Consider the following 14,728-nt stretch of genomic DNA (forward strand, 5'->3'; position numbering starts at 1 on the left):
ATGGTGTAAGTAAAGTTGATGGATGAATGGATAGGGGAATTATTTTTTATCTAATTTTATTTAAAAACAGTTACATTCTATTGGAGCAAAAGTTCATTGGAAACGTGTGAAGCTGCAGTTCTTCTAATCGCCAGTTGGGGCTCCACCAAGCGTTCTGTCTGCCGCACCGTGGATCAGAGTTACCGGAAATAGGCTGAACCTTCACACAAAAAGCACAGAAATTAAGTTTGAGCAGTGTAATTACCTGCACAGGTAATAAATAAGCACAGGTTCTACAAATAATTTAAGCCATACTACGATATAATATGGAAACATTGAATTTCATATCGTTAAAATCTGTCTGTTAAAGAATATTAGAGTTAGACGTCATTTTTTAAAATTATATAATTTTATTTGGAAAAATCGAACCGGAATTCTTAGCACATTTGCCGCACGCGGTGTTGACGCCGGCGGTGCCGCAGCTCAGTCTGGTCTGATCAGCTGCGTCTGTCGCTTCTTCGATGCGGCGGAGAAATAAAATGCAGAGCAAGGGCAGAACCAGAGCCTGCGATTCGGATCAGTGTAGAACCGGAACAACACTCAGGTGAACTGGACCCTGCGGCTGTGAGGCGGAATGACCGCAGAAGCAGAGGCGGCACCGCAGCAGAAAGAGTCGAGACGCTGACGGACGCGGTTAGCCGCGTTAGCTGCAGCATCAGGCGCGATGAATGCAGAGGGGAGCGGAACGATCCGGAGCCGCATCAAGAACCTGCTGCGGTCCCCTTCCATCAAACTGAGGAGGAGAAGTGACACCTGCCGGCACAAAGAGGGGCGGGGCGACAAGGTAAACGCATTCCTTCACACCCACATTAGAATGTTCTTATACAGGCATCGACGGTCGTGTTTAATTATTTACCCGTGATATAATGAATTTAATTTGCATAATTATGACGGTATAAAAATCGGATTCTTTGGTTAAATTTTGCTATCGCTAATGTTGTCCTTACGTGGTCTTAAACAATTTTAAAGATACGGTTATTTTCTGTATTCATGAAGAAATATAATATATAACTATAACTATACTGTTATAATAACGCAGTAACATGTGTTCTCTGCAGCATATGACTTTGTCAGCCATAGCATAAAAAGCTTCTGTTTACATTCTAACTCTTCTTAGAATGTCCAACAAACCTGACTCACACTATGATTGGCTGTTACCACGATAAGTAGCTGCTCTAAGTCCTTGACCTAGGTGCATTATGGGTTGTCTGTTGTGGTGTTTGAAGTGACATTAGATGTATGGTGGTATGTGCGTTGAAAGACAAATACAAGAGGGTCTCATCTGCAAAACGGTGAAGCGGATAATTATCCTGATGTTGGCCTTGTCCTGATCCTGTTACTCCACGTTTATCCTGGTTTTTGTTCTGAAACGGATCATTTGGATCCATCCGCACCTTAACCGTGTTAATGTGATTAAACCAAGACCTGAAGCTTTAACTCCTTTGGTTCCTTTTTAAGTGTGTAAAACCCTGTACATGAGATTCTTCTAGACCATGGAACACAAAAATGTGACTCTGATCTGAATCCTGGCCGCAGTGGTTCTGGTGTGAACACCATCCACTACGTTAGTAATATTTACGATCCACTGCATCCAAATCTTTGTAACCAGAACCCATCTTGTTTACTCGTATAAACTCTTGAGGAAAATGTCACCTAATCATCTGCAGTTCACTTATGAAGACCCAAACACTGTTTAAATTATCAGACATTAACAGTAGTGTGGGATAAATCTGTAGCATCTGGATCTTAAGCATCGTCCTGGTCCTGGTCCTGATCCTTGTCCTGATCCTGATCCTTGTTGAGATCCGTGTCTACTGATGTAAACAGTCTGTATCTTGTCAGTCTGGTTGTTCTTGTTTATAACTGGAGGGCTTACCTCTCTGTGTTTGTATGTGAGCAACCTGTTAATGTCAAACTAAGTTTGCCTTTCTGACTCCTGTAGGCCTGGAACAACCTACAACTGAACTGTACAAGGCTAAAAACCCATGTATAGAACCATGCTCCCATGACAGTACCACACCCCACAGCTTTATAGACCTAAAACCCATAGACCTAAAATAATATATATATAATATATAAAAATAAGAACAATCTAAACCCATTATCCTGTACCCCTTAGACCTCTATCAGACCCAGACACTGTGCAAACCTGGATCTTTACTGACCAAGATGCAGGTCCAGAACCTTAAAGCTGATCTAGTGTAACAGTCCGAGCAGAGCTCTGATTGGACACTTAGGTTTTATTAGCTGTTTTATGGGGTCTGTTTAATAAAAGGATCTGACCTGTTTCTTTGTCCCAAACTTGTGACCTTTATCTTTGTCTCTGACCTTTAGACTTGTATTTTATGACTTGTGACCTTTGACCTCTCTGTTGCAGGTGGTCTTGGAAAAAGTACTAGGAATCACAGCAGCAGGAAATCGGGCTCTGGCCTGTGACCCACGGACTGGACTCTTGGCTTATCCTGCAGGGTGAGAACCTGTAACTTTTCAGCCAAACAACACATCAACTTAGAACATTTCTAAAAATATTTTTTCACTTTATTTATTCCCATAAGATTTGAGAGTTTTGAAAGAAAATAGAAAACAACATTAAACAAATAATATTCTTGTACAGTGTACAGTCTATGTCACATTTTGCACATTTCAAAAACAAAGTGATTGGAGTTTTTGAAATGTGCAAAATGTGACATTTCTGCTTGTATTTTCCTTCATTTCCATAGCAGATCAACATAATTGGAGTTGAACAGATATTTCTCCCAGACACAAGCCAAAATTAAATCTGAAATAAAATCTTCAACAGATTATTTGTAGGCATTGCAGAGCCTTAATGAAAATTCATGCAAACTTTACCGACATGAGCAGATTATCAGATTATACACTCACACACAAACACACACAAACATTACTAATGTTTACCATGAGACTGAGTCAGCTGATCTCCTGTCAGCTTCTCCTTCAGCTCCGGTTGTTTTTTTAGTCCGCTGAATAAATCACATTAAAACCAGCGGCGTAACCAGTTAAACTGACATGTGACTCTGTCTCAACTGTGAACATTAACTCAGTGTGCATTACTGTGAGCGCCCCCTAATGCTAGAACAGGTGTGAGAACCACAGGCTATCAATGAACATATGGCTGCCACACGACAAGACTGAACATGTTCTGAAAGATTTTACTGTGGTGTAATGAACGTAATCTTACTGCGAAAATTATGATAAAGCAATGTTAAATGAAAAAAGAAAAACACAGTAATTATTAAAAATAAGAAAGTCAGTTAGAAGCTATCAAAACATTATCAAAATGGAGCCAGAAGGGAAACATGACCCAGGGTTAGCTACAAGTGATCAAAAGAAGGCAGTCAGTTCTTGGCTAAAGGTCAGTACAAGCAAAGACAGTGAAAGGTGGTGACACGTTAATCAAGATACAGCTGAAGGAATTCTAAAACAAAGCAATGTGGCTAAGGTTAGGTAATGATACAAAGTAGTGATGGAGGCAGCAGTAGATCAACTTCTCCAGCGTCCTGTGATGTAAAATCCTTTATTTTCTCTATGGACTTTGGTGCTCCACTCGCTTTTCAAAGAGATGTTAATCTGTTTTATGGAGACAGATCAGTGACGTCACAGGTCGGAGGCCAGACTCGGCTCCGCCTCTGTCAGTATCATTGTCTTTATGAGTCGGAGTCCACAGGAATGATGGGAATGTCAGAGGGCGCAACGTGGAAACCGGCCAATCAACAGCAGGCCTGAGAAAAAAGACACAGTGAAGAGAAGTGGGTCAGTGCAGCTGTGAGGCAGGAATGTAGGTTAATGTATGGAGAGAGGGTGAGGGAGGAGACATGTGACTGATGAGATGGTGTGAGAACACAATCAGGGCACACAAGTAAAATAATTATATAGTATTATATGTGTTCTTCTTAAAATGGATTACAAAAAGAAAACAGAGAGAGAGAGAGAGATCAGCTGCTGCTAGTTTCAGTGCACCTCACGCTCTTTGCTGCATTGCAGATGGCTGTGTATGTGCGTGTGTGTACGTGTGTCTCCACGTGTGTGTTCATGTAGAAGAAAATAATTGGCTGCTGACTCAGCTGCACTTCCACTCACACACACATGTAGAGGTTTACACATGGCTTCATTCAGCCTGGTGTTTACGCTGCAGCTAATGCTAATCTCTAATACACAGACCTAAAAGGCCGAAAAAAGAGTTTAAATAAAGGGTTGAAACATCATGGTCGGCCACCTCCCCCGTGTGAAGTCAAACGTAGGACAGATTTTAGAAAAGGTCATGTTGAGAATTCTACTTCTTTGGTGCCTGAAGGAGGAACACGTTAGAGGATGTCAAGACAGAGATTTAACAGATGCAATGGTTTTGCGTTTACATAAACTAATTTAGAAAAGATTTTTAAACAGAAGTATTTTCATGACTGATGATTTCCAGTTGGTTTTTAAAATCTCTTTTTGTGTGTGTGTGTGTGTGTGTGTCTGCAGGTGTGTCACCGTCCTCCTGAATCCTCGAAAGAACAAACAGCAACACATCTTCAACAGCTCCAGGTAGAAACTCCATCAACCAATCACAGACAAGTATTTCATGCGTCTGTGTCAGCTAGTCATGTGATTTGTGTATTTTTGCCTGTTTTCAGGAAGGCGATAACCACACTAGCGTTTTCCCCTGATGGTAAATATGTGGTCACTGGAGAGGTGAGCATCACTGGTGATAGGACTGATGAGGATATTTTTTGATGATAATGATGACATCACTTACATATGGACCTCCTCTGTCAGAGCGGTCACATGCCGGCGGTGCGGTTGTGGGATGTGTCAGAGCGCCTCCAGGTGGCAGAGCTACAGGAACATAAATATGGCATCTCCTGTGTGACGTTTTCTCCGAACGGGAAGTACATCGTCAGTGTTGGGTATCAACATGACATGATGGTCAATGTCTGGAACTGGAAGGTACCAGGAAGTATTACACTGGTTTTACATACAAAGTTGTATTTTTAAAATCCCTAATCTATTTCTCTACATCTCTGCTATTCCAATCTTCACCTTCTGCAGTGATGTTTGGAGATTTCTGAGATTTGGAGACTGACCAGGTGTTATTGTTCTTCTTCTTCCAGAAAAATGTGGTGGTTGCCGCCAACAAAGTCTCCAGTAAAGTCACAGCCGTCTCCTTCTCTGACGACAGCTCCTACTTCGTTACAGCGGGGAACCGTCACGTCAAGTTCTGGTACCTGGACCACGCCAAGACCTCCAAGGTAGGTGTGTGGGTGGAGGCTGAGGGGTGAATCGAGGGTAGGCTGAGGCCAGGAAGGTCGTGTGTTCATTATCTGAGTGTCTGTGCAGGTGAATGCCACGGTGCCTCTGCTCGGGCGTTCGGGACTCCTGGGAGAACTCAGGAACAACTTCTTCAGCGATGTGGCCTGTGGGCGGGGCCGCCACGCCTCCTCCACCTTCTGTATCACTTCCTCAGGTTTACTGTGCGAGTTTAATGACAGACGGCTTCTTGACAAGTGGGTCGAGCTGAGGGTGAGTCAGAGTTCACACGTCCTACAGTTGAAGTCGGCCCCTGAGGCAGTGCATGAACAACAATAACAATCATGTTTTAACCTTCGAATGTTGTTGTGGGCAACTGTGCAAGATTAGACCACACACCAAAAGCCGTGCTCTCAGTAGAAACACTAGCTTAGCTGATAAAAGTACATTATCTTGAGTGTGTTAGAAATAAAATGCAGGAAATCTAGTTTTACCACTTAACCAAGTGTTCAATGTGTAGATTTCACATGAGATAAAATTGAAAATTGCTTTCACTGCTTCATTGTACATAGCTGAGGTATGTTAGCAAGTCACTCTCCCAGGGCAAAATTCACAGTTCATCAGTGATTTTATGTCAGGGTGACTTTGGCATTACTGCTCTAACACCTGGTTTGGTGTGAGCTTTTCTGATAGGAGCAGAAATGGATGAACTTCAGTGTGTCTTTGTTAGTAATGACTTTATTCTTTTTTTATAAAATAATATTTCTATACATTAAAACTTAAATATGTTATTTCTTCTAATTTTAAATGAATACAGGCTTTTAATTTGAAGGTTCTATTTGTTTCCCCCTCTGCTTCGTGCGCAGAGAATCGACTCGGCCTCAGTAAGTTGTATTTTGGTGTCTGTCAGTTAAGCCTGTGACATCACAACTCTTACTGATGATGTCATGTGTACCTAGTCAATCTCTCTTCATATTGGCTGAACTGACAGACAATTCTCACTCCATTGGTCAAACTCACATCCCACTGCTGTCACTCATCAACATACTCCTCACCTGAAATGCAGCCTCAAGGCTAACAGTAGCAACGCAGTTCTCTAAGAGCATCAGTTCATCAGTTTAAATGATGCTAACAGTGACTATATTCAACCATAATGTGTTTTTAAGTGATACCAATTATAGCTACACTTTGAAACTTGAAACTGTTAGCATTTTTAAAATGATGCTGTTAGCAACAACAAAAAACGTTAGCTTGACACTGCACTCTTGAATGCTTAATATTGGGTTGTGTTTTTGTCATCTTTGTGGTATTTTAAAAATAATCATATCCTCATTTTTATATTTAGCAACTACTGCTCATGTTTTTCCGACACATAAACACAGACAGATGTTCTTAAATAACATGGAACATGGAGCACCGACATTGAGGAGATCAATGTCGATGTCACCATAAAACTGGAGTTTTACAAACACAAACTGACGCATTTTCACTATCTCTCTCTATTTCCCGCTCTTTTTCGCCCATCCCTCCCCATCTCTGTGTCTCAGACGTCTCAGGCCACCTCCCTCTCTGTCGCTGATGATGTCATCTTCTGTGGCTGTTCTGATGGGACAGTTCGAGCTTTCAGTCCCATCAATCTGCACTTCCTCTTCACACTGCCCCGCCCACATTTTCTGGGTGCTGACATCAGCAAAATGGTGGATGCTAGGTAACAAGCGCACGCAAACAAACACACTGACACACACAAACATGTGTTAACTTGTCATCGCTGCTCTTTCCATTTCCACCTCTCCTCCCTTTAGTCAGCTGTTCTCCTGCAGGCCCGATGCTCGCTACCCTGATACAGTAGCTGTGACATTTGACCCCACGAACCGCTGGCTGTCCTGTGTTTACAATGACCACAGCGTTTATGTCTGGGACATCCGTGACCTCAGAGAGCCTCGCAGGGCAGGAAAACTTTATTCGGCCCTCTACCACTCCTCCTGCGTGTGGAGTGTGGAGGTAAGTCGGAGCAAGTGTGTGTGTTTTTATTATTAAAGTTTAGAAACAGCCACTCAGCTGAAAACATGCTGTGTGACCTGCAGGTGTCACCAGAGGGAACAGGAAGTCTGCCTCCCTCCTCCTTCCTGTCGTGCTCGTCGGACAACACCATCCGATTGTGGAACTTGGACGACAACAATGTTCTTCACAAGAACATCCTCAGCCATGTATGAAAGCTACACCTAAAACCTCACCTGTCTGTTTGTAACCACACCCAGAATGACTCTGACTTTGTCCTCAACCCTCAGGATCTGCAGAAGATGGTCTACGTGGACGACAACTTGAATTCTGTCCTGGATGTAGAAAGCGTTGCCACGGCCAGTGTTAACAGTGAGAAGGTCGGGTCATCAGAGGGTCAGCAGTCTGACCAGATCAGAACAGGCATTAGGACTTTGAAGGTCAGTCCTGATGGACAGCACCTGGCCTCTGGAGACCGCAAGGGTGTGCTGAGGTAGGAGAGAGTGGAGATAAACACAGTTCTAAGCTCCAGCTGATATCTTTAAGTTTCAGTTTGTATGTGTAGTTCTTCTTCAATGTTCTAGACATTGGATTTGTTTGTGTTGCAGGATCCATGACGTGGACAGTATGGAGGAGATAATGAACGTCCAGGCTCATGACTCAGAGATTCTCTGCTTAGAGTTTTCTAAACCTGACACAGGTGAGAAGCAGCCTGTTAATTCCCTCTATTACAGCAGCTGTGACATCATTTACTTTAATAAAGTCTATAACTTTTTCTTTTTCTCCGTGTCATATGACCTCAGGCCTCCAGTTGTTGGCCACAGCAAGTCGTGATCGGTTAATCCATGTTCTAGACGCTGCTCAGGAATTCAGTCTGGTTCAGACCCTGGATGAACACTCCTCCTCCATCACAGCTGTACGATTTGCTGGTTAGTTACTGTTGAACAAAGTACTATTTACTTTAACTTACATTTAAATAGTTTAATTTGGTTTAATTAGAGCTGTGACTCTTACCTGCTGTTAACCTCTCCTAACCTGTGATGGCGCTGCCTCCTTCATTTTCTCAGCTAATGAGGGTAAAGTGAGGATGATCAGCTGTGGCGCTGATAAGAGCGTTTACTTCCGTACAGCTCAGCAGGTAAGTGACGTCATCGTGAGACCGCAGTGACATCACAGCATGTTCTGACCAGACGTCGCACCTCAGATCCTGTTAACCTTCTTTCATCTGGGGGTGTGGGGTGTGGTTAGGGTCAGGCAGGGCTGGAATTCACCCGGACTCATCATGTGGTCAGGAAGACGACTCTGTATGACATGGATGTGGAACCGACCAGGAAGTACGCAGCTGTTGGCTGTCAGGACCGTAGCATCAGGTAAGTGTTACTGCGATTAGCTGGAGTATTAGTAAAGTGAATATTGATGATAATACTCAGAGTATTAGTCCAACTACAGCAGAGATTTCCTCTGTCTTTAGAATCTTTAACATCAGCAACGGGAAACAGAAGAAACTCTACAAAGGCTCACAGGGAGAAGACGGCACGCTAATCAAGGTAGCTTAGCATCACGTGTTCATCAAGTTATCTAGACATTACGTGTTAATCAAGGTAACTAAATAACACAAAACTAATAAATGGAGCTGGACATGGTGTGCTTTTCATCATAGCTAACCATCAGGTGCTAAACAACATGGCCAATCACAGCACACAGCATTAAACCAGCTAGCTAATCGTGTACCAAAATGTGACGTGCTAATTAAGGTAGCCAAACAATGGGTATGCTTTTTGAAGCTGTTGTTGCGTCTGTAACAGCGACAGCACAACTCAGATGTTGTCTGTTGCCAGATGTTGATGGAAACTGTGCTTGTGCTCGTCCCAGGTTCAGATTGATCCATCTGGACTCTACATTGCCACCTCCTGTTCAGACAAAAACATCAGTATTTTTGATTTTTACTCTGGAGAGTGTGTGGCCACCATATTTGGACACTCAGGTCAGAACCTAACAATCACGTTGCTCTGTGTTGTTAATGTTTTAGATTCTTTTGTCAGTAGATGATGCCAACATTTGATTGCTGTTAAATGTGTGTTTCAGAAATAGTTACAGGTTTGAAGTTCAGCAATGACTGCAGACACCTAATCACTGTTTCTGGAGACAGGTACAGCCTTATTTCTTTTTATACTTCATATATGTGCACAACAAACACAAAGGTAATTAAATGAAAAAAAATCTGATCAGAGTTTGATGTAAAAAGTCAAACGTCCTTTCACTAAGTTTTTGTGTAAAAGATTTTAATACAAAACCTGCAGCTCAGATGTCATAGCTGTGACATTTGTTTCTCTGTGTATATAGTAGAGGTTAAGATGTCATGATGAAGATGATGATGATGATGATGATTATGGTGGTGGTGGTATTAATGGTATTGCTGTTTATGTGCAGCTGCATCTTTGTGTGGCGTCTCAGTCCAGAGCTGACCCTCAGAATGAGGCAGCGACTTTCTGACCTCAGATCAGCCGACAGTAACAGCCGACCACAACCTGTGCCTCCGCCCACTGCTGCCATCCTCAGGTCTGTGTGCGTCTACTCATACTGGTTAGAAAATGACAAGAAAACTTTCGCTTGCTTAGTGAAAACATTTTAATAATGTGTAATTATTTACAGTAAAAGATTGAATTAGTATACACTATATACATATACTTTTTGTTGTTTCACACAAAAAGTATATGTATATACTGTGTGTATGTATATATATATAAAACTAATTACTCTTTTGTCCAGCAGGACGGCGCCTCCTCGAGTCGTCACCATGTCTTCTGACAGTGACAAAGATGAAGAGGATGAAGAGGAGGAGCCTGGTCGTCGAAATACAGTTACAGCAAAAATTGTGGAAGAAGACACAGGTTTGGTGATATCATGATACCTTTACCAATTTGCTACCAATTAAACCTCAGCATTTATTGCTTTATTAGCCTTTAGCAAGTCTTTTCTTGTTCTCGGCAGAGTTGTTTGCTGAAACTACCACCAACGAAGATGATGGAAAGGTGGGGGGTTTACAGGGGTCAGGAGGTCGTCTCCCCCGTCGCCGCTGGTCTAGGAGGCTGGGTGGTGACAGTGTTCTGATGGTGAAGTCAATGTTAGACCTCAGACAGCTGGACTCCTTCTGTCCTGATGACGATGGCAGGAGGAAGAGTCATGATGAGGAGGCTGTGCTGCAGAAAGCTACTCTGGAGCTGGGGAGCACAGTTAGTCTGCAGGTCTCACTCACACACTCAATTCAAGTCTAACACACAAGTCTAACACAGTCAGGAACACTGCACTCCCACGATGTCAGACCTGTGTGTTTATGTCTGTGCAGGTGGAGAAAGAGGCGATGACCAATCAGAGGCCACACTTTATCCTCCTGTCAAACCATAGCCCAGAAACAGATGACCCAGTTCTGTATCCAGACCAATGGGAGGACAGAGTGAGTCTGGCAGGCAGGTGAGAGTGATTTCCTTACGTTTTGACATAAATCCTGCCCCCCCGCCTCGTCCCCCTAAATCCTATCTTCTGCTGTCAGTGAGTTTCAGGTGAAGGAGGTGTGTCCTCCTACTCCTGGCAGACGGCAGGACAAACCCAGTCCAGACAGTGGCTGCTCCCTGGCTTTCAGCTCCAGACTGTCAAGTCCAGATGCCCCTGCTGGAGACGGTGAGACCGAGACAATTTGTTAGTTGCCCCTGTCAGCTTCAGTCTGTTTTTTTTTAATTTTTTGTCCCCCTTGCTCTCAGACTCAGACCAGACTGAGGTACTCAGTGTGGACGGAAACTCCTCTGAGCAGGAAGTAGAAGATAACGATGGTAATGAAGGAGGCGGACTCTCTCAGCCAGTCCCTCAGACTCCAGACCAGGAAGCTTTTCTCAAAGAGCACTTTGTCACCCTGTCTGACCTCTCAGGTACAGCCGCCCTACACTGTATGAACAACACCCTTCAGTGTTAACATCCACCAACAACTACCTGAACTCAGGCACCTCTGTGTACATGACTGTGTTTCAGGGAGTCCAAGCAAAGCTAGTCACAGTTCCACTGAAAGTCTCAGCATCTCCTCCAGGTTCCTGTCCCAGAATTCAGCTGGAAGGTAAAAGGAAAAAAAACATCACAGCTGCTAGATTGTTGTTGCCTTGGGTCAAAGGTCACTGAACGTTTCTTTTCTAACCATCAGCCGGACTGTGTTACCTCTGCCATCGCGGACAAATGGTGTAGTCGGAGCAGATGTGAAGCCCAACCCTTTGGTCTCTGAGGTCCGTCCACTAATCGAGGAAAATCAGACCAAGACCCAAGACGGAAAAATATCGTGGGACCCAGAGCCAAATCAAACAGAGGACCTGACATCCTTACATCAGAACCCCAGTCAAACCCTGACCAAACGTGATAATGACCAAGCACAACCTCTTAATGCCAGCATCCTCCACCAGCATACTACTGATCAGCCGCAGAGCCAAAGTCAAGAGGAAGACGCCTCCCAAAAGCACTCCCCACTCAAGAAGAAGACTCAGACAACAATGGAGTCCAAAATCATTTTTGGCCCCACAGCCCAGGCTGCTGCCTCCCACATGAACTCCACTGGGAGACTTCGGAAGGCCCAGTCAGTGCAGAGTCTGCTGAGTGACTCAGGTAAAATGACAAGATGGCAACATGGACAATGTTAAGTCCTCACTGTCAGAATGGTACAGATGATGCTTTTACTCTATGTAGTTTGAGTGTGAAATATGACTTCATACAGTGGTCTTTTGGGGGTTTGAACCTCTTTTATGGTTTCCAGAAATAACCTTATTTAAATATGCATAAAATTATATTTTACTTAAGATTTAGAAGAAGAAAGTAGGTCAAAAAGAACTCCAGTCCTCGGTCAGACCTCTTCAACATCAACATTCTTACTTGTCACTGACTTTTCTGCCTTCAAACTAATGTACAGTAAACCTTTTTATTTTTTTCTGTTCTTCAGGTGATGTGTCTCTGCCCAAGTCGACCTCACGTCCATCCAAAGAGGTCTCCCCTCAGGTTTTTTCTACTCAGCAGCGTCCCACCACCCTCCCCTCCTCCCCCAGATGTCCCCCATCTTCCATCTCTCTACCAGCACAGAGACTTGTTCCTACATCACCCAGGTCCCCTCAGCTGGACACAGCCCCTACGCCTTCTGCTGCTACCACACCGAGAAAGTCTTCCTCCTCTTCCTCCTCAGCGGCAGCATCTCGCTCCTACATGAGCCCCACTGCCAGTTCAATGGCCAAGATGTCACGCTCCGTCTCCATGGGCGACGGCCTGGACCTCCCTGAATCCTGTGACGAAGCCACAGCCTCGTCTTCTCTGTCATCAGCTGTACCGTCGTGTCCTCAGGTCAAAGACACTCCACCTCCTTTGGCTGCTGTGGTTCCCTCCATGGTGGCCCCTCACGCTGCTGTGGTCCCTGTTGTCGCCCCCTGTTTGTCTTCCAGTCTGGGGAACCATTGTACCCAGAGCGCCCCCTGTACACGCGGCCTCCAGGCTCGGGTGTCCAGCAGCAGCAAACCACTTCCAGACAAACCCTCACTTGCATCTTTCTCTCCGTCACCCAAAGCTGTGGCAGCGTCCTCGTCAGCCACAAGCCGTCCTTCTCCGGTCTCTGTCTCCCCCCTGTCCCCACAGCCAGCACAGCAGGAGGAGAAGAAGGAGGGACTTCAGACTTCTGTAGACACCAGTGCAGAGCAAAGTGATGACTCAGGTTTGGACTTTCCTCCTCCTTTTGATACCTTCATCCTGTCATCTCTCTGTTTGCGCTCTGGCTCCACCCTCCTCTTCCTCACCCTCTTGTTCATCATCACAGTGATTGGTGAGATGTTCTAAATGCTCTCCTGTTGTCTTCACATTGCTCAGTACTATCCTATCTTTACTTCCTCCATCATGTTCGTGGTCTGTTCTTTCCTCTTAGGACTTAATGTCAACCAGTCTGAGTTGTGTCATCCATTATTAACTTATTTAGGAGGTTTTTCTGTGAAAAGTTGTGTAAAGACAGTTTCTTCCATGTTTTGTCACTACTAAATGTCTTTACCTTCTGCTTCTGTTTCCATTCTGTGCAGACCAGCTAATCAGTGTTGAGAGCTGCAGGGCTATGGCCAATGAGCTGCAGAGCTGCTTTAAGAGAGCAACACACATATACAGAAAGGTAATTATCAAAGATTGTTGAAAATCTTAGCTGTGATCTCGTAAGTCATGTTCAAGGGAACCTGAAAAAAACTGAAGACCCTTGTGGGGAGTTTCTCAAAGCAGCTTGAATTAATCTGAAGACACCAGGGGAAACCAGAGAGTGGGATCAAAGACAACTTGGAAGAATCTGGAAGGTGCTAAAGAATCCAAGTCCAAGTGATTTTGAGGGACCCTGAAAACACATAAAAGTTCCTTAGAGCTCTTTAGATTTTGATGAATGATCCGAAAGAAAAATCCTGTGACCTTTGATAACCTAAGAAGTTCAGGAGAAACATTAATGTTGTCATAGATACCACGGTCCTTAAGGTACCCTGGTGTAGTAAAAGGATCTGAGGGAGACTGAGTTTTGTTTGTTTGTCTTCTCCTATTGCAGGTGAGTGCCTCTTGTAATGAGAGCTCCACCTCAGATCAGCACCAAATGGCTGTCCTTTTGTCAGAGGCCTTCCAGGCCATGAGGACGGAGCTGGAGTGCCTCCCAATGGATGCCCCGAGCATGCTGGGAGGTCATGGAAAACTAGCAGGAGTGGGAGAGGTGAAGACAGCTGCTCTCCTGGAGGAGTATTCTCTGTTACTCCTGCAGGCAGTGCACAAGAAGATCAACAGCAACACATGCTAAACGACACTCCTCACCTTCTTCTTTTTTTGCCTCCAGCTTTTCTTTTTATACACTTTTAACACTCAGAGACAACGTCAGGGCGACTGAACCAGTGATGAATGAATATTTTTTACAAACTTAACTAAGAAACATTTTCACTACTTTGGATCATTTTCTTTCTGTTCAGCATCCTCTCTTTTTTGGAGGGGATGTGTGAACAGCCACTTCAGTGTTAATCTGGAGGATTACTGATGTCTGAATTATTACTGTAAAAACTTGACTTTTGCTTTGAACAAACTTTACATGACCTGTTGTTATACTGTATGACATCACTCTCAGTCTTATACATTTTTAGTGAACACGACGTATGGGTTTGTGGAATTGAAATCTGGATCAAACAGTCAGTTTGTCATTTTTGGCTAAATTTAATAAAACATTCAGGTATAATTTCCTGTTTGCCTTTTCCTATAATCTTAAAGCTGGTCGGTCAATTTGTCAACGTAATCACAATGTCCATGTGGTTGAAAATATACATGTTTGCATCAACTAATTAGTCATTAATACAGTACGTGTCAACACTGATCCATCCATCCATCCGTCCATGCTGTGCATCCCTGACAATTCTGATCAAATACCCAC

At 43.9% G+C, this 14,728-nt stretch overlaps 1 protein-coding gene across 1 annotated transcript; it reads left to right on the top strand.

Moving 5' to 3' along the window:
- Window positions 1-118: 118 nt before the first annotated feature.
- mapkbp1 (mitogen-activated protein kinase binding protein 1) lies at window positions 119-14,727 on the top strand. Its single transcript, XM_008314460.3, has 29 exons — window positions 119-823; window positions 2,417-2,508; window positions 4,522-4,584; window positions 4,674-4,731; window positions 4,816-4,986; window positions 5,151-5,288; window positions 5,377-5,559; window positions 6,834-6,994; window positions 7,089-7,287; window positions 7,371-7,493; window positions 7,575-7,777; window positions 7,893-7,984; window positions 8,088-8,213; window positions 8,352-8,422; window positions 8,533-8,654; window positions 8,756-8,831; window positions 9,157-9,268; window positions 9,370-9,433; window positions 9,715-9,843; window positions 10,057-10,175; window positions 10,276-10,529; window positions 10,631-10,755; window positions 10,835-10,962; window positions 11,043-11,207; window positions 11,308-11,389; window positions 11,474-11,925; window positions 12,257-13,012; window positions 13,368-13,453; window positions 13,868-14,727. Exons 1-29 carry the CDS (start codon window positions 704-706, stop codon window positions 14,108-14,110), a joined length of 4,713 nt encoding a protein of 1,570 aa, XP_008312682.1. The 5' UTR covers window positions 119-703; the 3' UTR covers window positions 14,111-14,727.
- Window position 14,728: the final 1 nt, after the last annotated feature.

Source organism: Cynoglossus semilaevis, chromosome 1 (assembly GCF_000523025.1).
Source record: "Cynoglossus semilaevis isolate Cse_v1.0 chromosome 1, Cse_v1.0, whole genome shotgun sequence".
NCBI lineage: Eukaryota > Metazoa > Chordata > Actinopteri > Pleuronectiformes > Cynoglossidae > Cynoglossus > Cynoglossus semilaevis.